This window comes from Caenorhabditis briggsae, assembly GCF_000004555.2.
Source record: "Caenorhabditis briggsae complete genome, chrII, whole genome shotgun sequence".
Taxonomy (NCBI): Eukaryota; Metazoa; Nematoda; class Chromadorea; order Rhabditida; family Rhabditidae; genus Caenorhabditis; species Caenorhabditis briggsae.
In genome coordinates, this window is record NC_013486.2 from 7,715,053 (window position 1) to 7,724,755 (window position 9,703).

The window sequence follows — 9,703 nt, forward strand, 5'->3', positions numbered from 1 at the left end:
AATTTTTTTTTTGTTTTTCTATAAACATGTTAACTGATCAACATCCAAAATCAGAAAGGATCCTCAAACATTTGCTCTTGCTCTTTCGGCTCATTCGAAGCTGCTGTGTTTTCGATTTCACTTTGTTTCTCCTGAAAAAGTTCAAATTATGGTATCATACTAGTAATTATCTATTTCAATTTACCGCCACTTTCTTCTTTTTCCTTTCAGAGATCTCGACATGTTGATGTGGTGCGAGAGCCTTTGTTGTCTGAGCACTCTTCTGTTTGGCTCTTTCCAGTTCGAATGAATCAGTCATTTGACTAATTACTATGTTTAGGAACTTCTTCCAAACGTCGGCAATTTGAGATGTCGTGTAGTTTTGAGCGAATCGAACTTTCTTTTGTTCTTTTCCTTCCGCTGGTGGAAGTTCCTAAAAGATAATGATTATGACATTACGTCTTCTGAATTTCCGACTCACTTGTTCACCCGTTAAATATGGAATCAACCGCTCGATGAATACATTTATCACTACTTCGAAATAGTTCTTCTCCATCTGATTCTGATTTTGTTCCAAGAATCTTAAAAAACACATTTTGTCATTTTGTTTCCGCTTTTTGTTCTGTCGTCTGACGTGTTTTCAGAAGACGTGCACCTGCCTACACAAGCCAGCCACAACTAACCCTTGTTTAACATGACTCCGTCCCGTTTTTCGAACCATTTGCCAAGCTCCTGTTAGATTTTCAGATGTGCCCAGCATTGATGTTAGCTTAAAAATAATGTAGTTTGGTTAAATGCATTTGATAAACAAAATTCGTCTATATAATTTAGAAAAATATGACGAATAAGCTCACAACTAACCTGCTCCATGAATTCATAAAATCTCAAAATGTGTCCCCCGAATTTGGGCATTTTCAGCATTGCTGCTCGTGGAGCCCGATCGACTCCAAAAACTTTCTTCAGATCCGGTTCGATATCATTGACAATATCCAGGAAAATGAGGCCAACGATGTCTTTCGGCTCTTCCAAACGCTGCCAAGTTTCTCTCAGAAGTGTGCGATCCTTCTTGTTCAGATTAGTGTCGAATGGATTTTCAGATTCATTTCCAACCCACGACGCACCGACTTGCTGGAACATTCTAAATTTTTTTGACTTCAAATTCAATTTGAATACAAACCGTTTTCTTCTTCTTCGGAGCACAGAGAGTGGCACCCATTTGAGAAAAATATGTAATCAGAAATGTACGAAAAATCTATATGTGAGATGGACGACAGTCAGTTCTCATCACCTGCTTCGAGTGGATTCTGAAGAAAAAGTGGGAAGTCTCAAACGTTCTGAAAGAAGAGAAAAACTAGAGAGGAGATGGAAAAGAATCGAAAGAAAGAAAAAAGAGAAAACCGGAAATTGTAAAATAAATGAGAAGTAGGGTTGTGCTATGAGACATAGTAAAGGCCAATTGAATGAGCTCCAATTATGACGAAAAAAAGAAGAAAAAAGAGCAAAAAGGGAGAGGATTGGATTGGATTGGTGGTAGTAAAACTAGGTTTATTTGATGACGCTGTTTGGAGAAAAAAGGGAACATGGGTTCAAGATTTCAAAGGTATGAATAAGAGTAAATGATTGCGGAGAAAAAATACGAAGAAGAAGAAGGAGAAGAAGTAAAAAAAAAGCAGAAGGATTTTTGAGGGAGAAGGAGAAGGAGAAGAAGAAGAAAGGTAGTGGTAAAAAAAGGGACAAAACTGGAAATTATAGTTGTTCGACACGATAAATGGAAAGAGAGAAGTAGAAGACGGAGATATAGTTGAACTATTGGATATCTCAGAATTCTGGCTAATTGTAGTTCATATGGAAACAGATGTATAATCGATTCTGTTCTACCTTTCTTTAGTGAAAGTTCAAGAGCATAAAAACATAAAGTTCGTCATAATAAAATGAACCCAAGTTTCTCACGTTCCAGAAATATAATTATTATCAACAAAACTTTTTTCCAAAACAAAGAACATCCAAAAGTCACAAAAAATCTAACAATCAAAAAACGATACATCTGAAAAAAATACAAAACCAATAACTATATCTATGAGTCAATTTGAACACTTCACATTTAAAAAAATCAGGACTCCATTCATCGTAATTTTTCGTAAGTTCTCTAGAAGTTCCGTGTTTTGTGTTCAAATAATTTTGGGCTTCAAGCTCAACGGAGCCTTAATTTTGTATATTTGAAAGTGAAATTTCAAAAGTGAAATGGCTAGTCATGCTTCTGGTTGTGTATGTAGATTCGTTGTACTTGGTAGTTGTACTTTTGCTGAAAATTTTGTGACTAAAGTAATGAGGAAGTTTGAAATTAGAAGTTAAATTTCTTGTTTATTCTAAAATGGTACTGCAAGAAGAGTGTTTTCCGGAATACCATGAAACCTATAATACATAGAAGGGCCCTCTAACCCAACATTATCAAGTTTGGTCTTAATCTCGAATTCTGGGCAAGATATCAAAAATGTGTCAAATGGCAAAAAATTTCAGATATTATGATAAACAATTTATCAGTTGACAACTTTTTTTCATATCTTTGACAGGAACCGAGTTAAATCGGCTCAAAGTAAATAGTTAGGAATAGGGTTGTTGCTGGCCGCCAGTGCCAGAGCTATGGGCCTTTCAATTTGATTTGCATTAAAAGCCAGCGAAATTTTAAAGCAGACAATATTTGCCTCTTTAATATTTAAACCGGCGTCAAACGCCGCTTTATTTTTGAGAATAGAATTTGCCTTTTGATTCACTAATATCTCCTCACTGTAGCTTCAATCTTAATTATCTCAGTTCTTATAAAAGATAGCAGAAAACTGTCAACTGATAAAATTAGAAAACATTTAGAAAACATTAGAAAACATTTTGGCAGTTGACAGTTTTGTCATATGTTTCACAAGAAGTCAGATAATTGAGGTTAAAGAGAGAGAATGGGAATTATAAAATGTTGGAACGAATTTGGTATTTGAGAAGTTACCACTAGTCTTCCATTAATAGTTATTGTGATTATGTCTGGATCGAGAATTCAGGTTTCGAAAAACTCCGAAGTTTAGTGATCTTGACATTTAAATTTCAAAAATTTAGGAATAAAAACATTTTTGATCGTTCAAAAATGTATAGCATGACAGTACAGAAACTCCAAAAATAGTTTTTGAAAAACGATGAAAATACTGAAATTTCCAGGAAATTCAAAAATTCTTGAATCCTGAAAATTCGAAGTTCGGAAATGTTCAGGAAAGTGTAGAGTTTCATGAAATTCATGAGTTTTCAAAATCACACAAACCATAGACTTTTTAAAATTCAGAAGTTCTGAAATTTCGGAAAACATTTTTCAAAAGCTTCAGACACCAGATTTTCAGAATTTCAAACAAAATTCCAGAAGTAATAAATATTTCGAAGGACAAAAAATATCAATTTCATTCCATTTGACTGTTTCGGATCGATCATCTGTTGTTTTTTTTTCAATCTTTTCTCTATGAAGTATTTTCTATTGAAAAATTCATCTTTTAAAAACCCGTCGTTTGATGCCTGTGAAAACTTTTGCTGGCGATTCACGCCGCTTTAAAAACTGGCACTGGCGGCCAGTGCAAAAATTAAAAGCGGCGTGTGGCGCCAGAAAACGCCGTTTTGGCCAGCCTAGTTAGGAAGCCCTTCTATCACAAGTTTTACGGTATTTACCGAACTTCAAGGCTGTGAATATATGAAGATTTTATAGGCTTGTTGTTTTGACAACATCGAGTTTTGGAACTAAATTTTGTAGAGAAGAAATGTAAAGGTCATGTGTGTGACGTGTTGAAACTACAACTTTCAATCCTCTCGTGATCCCACGAAATCAGTGTAGCAGAAAGCTTGCAAATTTTTTCACGATACAATTAGATAACTTTCCAATTCAAAGTACATTGAAATTTCCTAGATTTCAAGATTTATGATAACTTGAAAATGGGTGAACAGTTGATCCCAAAATCAAAACAATGTTGGACATCGCGTTTTCCAATGTCTCATCAACTCCAGAAAAAAAAGTGTTATAAAAGCTAACGAAAGTCTTACCGGGGAAAAAAAAAGGATATGAGGTGTTGTGTAACAAGCATATACACACACCCGAGTAGCTCCACCACTACTCTTGCTCTCGACTTGAAAAATAATTATAAATCACATTTTCGCTGTTACTTGCCAATTCGGCGGAATGCACGTCTTGTGAGAAAGTATGAGCGAAAGTGGAATATGAATATATCTAGATCAATTAAAGAAAGGTGCGAAAGCGTAGGAGTTCCTGGTTTACAGGAAAGCAACAAACAAGAAAGAGAGAACAATGGAAATAGAAGATACAGAGTTTTTTTTCCGTCGGGAATAATTTGTCGGAAACTGGGAAAACAAGAAAACTTTAACATCGATTGTCAGAAGAATCCATGATTCTAGGAAATCTGGAAGGCTGTCTGAAGACCCATTTCTGTTTTTTTTTTCTGGAAATACGTAAGAGACAATCATGGCTCACCAATCAGTTTTCCTTTTCGTTTTCTGATTAAGTTTCTGCGAGATATCAGAAATTGGCATGCATTGCATGTCTCCGAAAAATATAATCTTTTGTCTCACAACCACTACCGTAAGATTCTGATTTTAAGACACTTTCACCTGCTCAATGAGTTGGAATTGTTAACGAGTGCCTTCAAGTTTTGATCCAGAGAATCATTGTTAAGAACATATTTCAGAGAAAAACGAGACACTTTCTGATCTTGTTTTTTGGACTAGAGATTTGGGGTTCAATATAAAAGACCATGTGATTAGATTGCAGGAAAAAACAGGAAGGGGTTAGAACTCGACAAAAAGAAAAAAGAAGAGGGTAACTTCCAGAGCTCCCTTGAATTCTTGAAATTATAGTATAAAATTGAAGGTGGTGGAACATTTCACAGATTAATTAGTGTTTACTTTTGGAGTTGAAATGTTTATCTGAAATTGATAAACTGTGCATTCTGGATCCTTGAAGTTAGAAAGACATTCTAAAAAACTGTATCGAAATTTTGCTCATATTAGCGTCTCGAGGATTTGAACTTGTGGGACGAGTATTGAAGGTGTGGCTAACGACTCAGCCACGCGGGCGAAACTAGAGCGGGCGTCCGATAGCTGTAAGAGTGAACACTTTTGGCTCTATACACCGTTACGTCAGAAGGCATATCAACTCCGAAAAAAACTATGAAAAATCTCCTGACTTTAAAATGACGGACGACTGAAATTGAAAGTCTAGATTTCTCTAATAGTACAGTAACTTCCGAGTAAGTCCCGAAGAAAAAACTCGGTTTCATTACAAACATAACGCCAAAACTCCAGAACAAAACACATGCGGAACTAACATTACACCCAACAAAAGTAATGAAAGAACTGAAACTTTTCGTAAAGATCACAAGTGGATTATCATGAATCCTGAGCTCAAGAATCACCCTCTTTGATAGCTTGGATTAAAATATTGAATAGGTAGAATTAAAAGTGAAAAAGAAATGCAAAAGAATGAGCAAGTGCATTCCCTTATTCTTGCTTGACTGAACTCATGAACATATTTTCTGGTTTTTATATATTGCACTGAATTCTTGCTATCATGACTCAGTGTCACGTAATGACCCGGCTCTAATTGAATTTTGTATCACGAGCCAACAGAAAAATGAACAGGTGGAAATGGAATTCAGATGAAGAAGAAGAAAAATGAAGTCATTCGAAAAAAGACAAATCGGAGATGTAGGTGGTGTCAAACCTTGGGATTTTTAATTTAAAAGCGGAAGTGTTGATTTCTTGAACAGGTGAATGAAGGGTGTGTATGGAGGTGTAAAAATAGGAAATATCACGATTTTCACACTCGGAAATCAACCAGAATATTTCCATTCTCTCACGAGCTCTTTGCTCCGTTTTCTTCGTCTTTTTTCATTTTGCTTCTTACTTTGACACCTCTGATTTGAGTTTCCTTGACAACAGAATTTTCCAATGAATATGTAAAATAAGAGAAAGAGAAATTGAAGGGAGACTAACAATTGGACAAGGGCAAATTTAGTCAGTATTCAATTTGGAAAATTACTGAAAATGGATGATATCAGAATGGTTCTGAATTTCAAACATTGTACTTCTTCTACGTCACACAAACTACATCTCCGGAAAAAAAAGAGAATTCAGTTGAGAAAACACTACAGATTCTAAAAATAAATCAAAAATCTTCAAGTCAATAAAGCAGAAAGAAAAATTAAGCGTTGAATGAATATCATGAATTTCAGTTAACAAAAATCTTACAGTCACTTAAATTGAACTCTGTAAACGTTTTCGATATCTGCCAGTTCAGTTTTCAGGGATTTATTCTATTTGTCAAATAAATGAGACGGATTACTGTAGGGGAACATTTTCTGAAGTTAAAAGGATTACTGTAGGGCGAAAATATTCGAAATTGAAAAGGATAACTGTAGGAGATATTTGATTACTGTATTAAACTGTATTAAATCCAATACATAATCTACAAATAATATGAGAAAATTTATTTTCTGCAGTATATTTAATGTGACCTCCGTCAAAGCATGAAGGAATGGATCCGAAATCCAGGATTCAGAGAAATAAGAGAAAATCAGTATTCAGTTTCCAACGTTCGAATTGCAGGATTTTGCAGGATCTTGCAGGAGCTTTTAGGTGTCTTCGGGGTGCAACAACTTCGAGGACATCTTCGAAATAGAATTAAAGGTGAGAAAAGTTTATCATTCAACAAATCAAAATGTAATGTTTTAGGGACCGCTTGGCCTTCAGGACGCACTGATTTCCAGGGCTTCGACGACATCATGGCAGTTTCCAGGATGGACCGGATTCCAATTCAGATGACAGGAGAAGCAAAATAGCACAGGTGAGGAAATGGGATTTTTTAGTTTATGGGGAAACTTTTCGAAAATTATAAAAACCATGTGAGCTTTTGGGAGTATTCTATTTTTAAAATGTTGAAAGGTCGGTTTTTTTTTTCAAAATTTAGAAAAGCGTTATTACTGTAGTGGAAAAAAAATTGAAAATCAGAAGAATACATGTAGGGGGAAAATACAACATTGAAAAGGATTCCTGAAATTTGAATAGATAATCTAAAAAACGTTTTTATAGTCAATTTGTGGCCTTCGTGAAAGTTTAACGAACCAGGGACAAAATCCAAGATTAACAAGAATAAGGAAAGATCAGTACTCAGTGTCCAACATTCAAGTTCAGGATCTTCTTGGTTTCCTGGCTGCATCAACTACGACGACTTCATGAACAGCTTCCAGAACGGTTTCCAAGTTTGGCAGGATTTCAATCGAAGATGATAGGAAGGTAGCGGAATAGAATTAAAGGTGAAAAAAGTTTCTCATTCAACAAATCAATTTGTAAAGTTTCAGGGATTTCTTGGCCTTCAGGATGCACACACTCCCAGGACCTCGAGGACATCATGACAGTTTCCAGGATCTTCCGGATACGAATTCAGACTACAAGAGAAGCGAAATAGCACAGGTGAGGAAATGGGAATTTTTTAGTAGATGTGGGATATTTTTGAAAATTAAAAAAAATCATGAGAGCTTTTTGGGAGTATTATATTTTTCAAGTGTTGAATGGCCGGTTTTTTTTTCACAATTTTAGAAAAAAATTTGTCTTAAAATTTTACTTGATTTTTCCTTTCAGTGCAACCTGAAAAAAACCAGGAGTTCTTGAAAAAGCTCATTTAAAAAAATGAGAAAAATCAAGTTAAAATTTCAAAATTTTCACATAATTTTTTTTGCGAATTCTAAAACTGGACACTCAACGCTTTCAAAAATAGAATAATGCCATCAAAAAATTTGGTGACACTTTTCAACTTTCATAGCACCAAGATTGATTTTTGATATTTTTCAGACTCCGGACATCCATGTACAATAGAATATGTCGTCGTGGCGAGTCATCGTGATGTCCAAACTTTGCAAACTTGATTTATATTTTGTGATGTCTTTTTTCTACACTTTTCTCGCGCGCCTTTTTCTTCTTCGCTGGTGTTCTTCCGTGATGTCTTTAGGGTTCAGAACAGAGTTGCACGAAAGTCCGTTGTCAGTTGTCCGGCTAATTTTCGGTTGTCCTATGCCGTCCGTTGAAAATCCGTCCATTCGTTTGTCCTTCCGTTTACCATTAACATTGAAATTGAAAATTTTGCCTCAGAAGTGGTGGATGAGCTCCTTTTCCACCTTTTTTGCATCGTTGTCATTTATGTTGGAAAAACTCGTTGATTTTTATAAATTTTGTCCGTTGTCCAAAAATAACAGTCCGCGCATATCTGGTTTAGAGTCTTTGTTGTTCTAGTGGTTGTGGTCCTTATGCCTGGAATTCGTTGTTTCTCTGACATTCATCAAGCCTTACGAGAATTCTGTCCTTCCGTGGTATTTATTTAACTGGTCAATACAATAACAAAATTGAATACAATAGCAAAATTTGAAAAATAAATGTATAAGTGAATGAGAAAAATAAATGAATCTAAAGTCTGGTATTTTCCTGGAGAAATATATAACAAGTAGTGATTTTCAAAAGTTTTAATTTTGGGAAAAATATTCAGAAAGTTTTAATATTTCTGTTATATTTGTTGAAAAAACACGTTGCTCAGGGCTGGGAAGAACAAACGCCGGCGGCGAAATTTCGGCGTTTCGCCGGTTAGCCGGCGACCGGCGGCGTTTTTATGCGCACTACGGTAGATAAAAAGTTGTGCAGTCTGCATTTTTTCGTTAACGCACATTTCTTTATTGTTTTTTTGGCTTAATTTTAATCGTTTTTTGCCAAAGTTGTCTCGTTTTATTTAAAAAAAAGGAAGATTTTACAAAGGATTATGTAGCGAAAGTGGTGAAAGGAGAGATAGAAGGTGTTCGATTTCAGAAAGTGAGTAAAAATAGAACGTTTCTCTGAAAAGAACAATTTTCAGGCTAATCTTGTCGTATCTGCAGAAACAGAAACACAGTAGGGACACTTGCCACTACTTTGAAAAACGTATACACTTCGAATCGACTGTCGCTGGAATCGAAATTTTTGGAAAATCTAATGTTAATCAAAGAGATGCAATAAATGATTTAGCTACATGTTTTTTTTCTCCAGTAACGGAACTCGTACTGTTTTATAAAAATGAAAAGGATAAGTGTAGGTGAAAAATATTGGAAAATGAAAACGATTACTGTAGGTTGAAAGATGCAAGAAGAAATACAATCTCCATGACTTCAAGAGCCTGGAACACAGTTTAACCTTGCCAAAACAGTAATTTCAGTGAACATAAATTTCTAACCTTTCAGGCGTTTTTTCAGGGAACTTCTAGCACATTGGACAATTCTAGAAAATGAGTATTTCCCACTGACGGGTGCTTTAATTAAGCATTCCTTCTAGTTTATCTCATAATAAAGTGTTTCTTATGGTGATTTTTATGTTGCTAAATGTCTGTTCCTTGTAGGTTTCAGGTGGAATTCAACTCTTTTTGTGCAAAACTCTGTGTGAAGGCATCCATTCTCCGGTGGAATTATTTAAAAAAAACAGATACGAAAGTACGGTAATCGTGGCAGGACTCTGTTAAAAATATTTTGCATGCGTCTGGTTGGTGTACTACGATAATGTTCGTTTTCGTCGGTAATGGGGTTATTCACGTAGCGAAAATATGTATTAAAATGCATTTCCGCGCCCTCGAAATTCAATGCATGAGCGTCGCGAAATGTATTTCAAAGCATTTCGC

At 35.3% G+C, this 9,703-nt stretch overlaps 1 protein-coding gene across 1 annotated transcript; it reads right to left on the reverse strand.

The window, feature by feature from the left end:
* Positions 1–50: 50 nt before the first annotated feature.
* On the reverse strand, positions 51–1,195 carry Cbr-glb-12 (the record flags this gene model as incomplete). Its single annotated transcript, XM_002631179.1, has 6 exons — positions 51–131; positions 185–412; positions 461–560; positions 663–748; positions 841–1,107; positions 1,157–1,195. The coding sequence occupies 6 exons, from the start codon at positions 1,193–1,195 to the stop codon at positions 51–53; spliced, it is 801 nt and encodes a 266-aa protein (XP_002631225.1).
* Between the last annotated feature and the right edge of the window lie 8,508 nt (positions 1,196–9,703).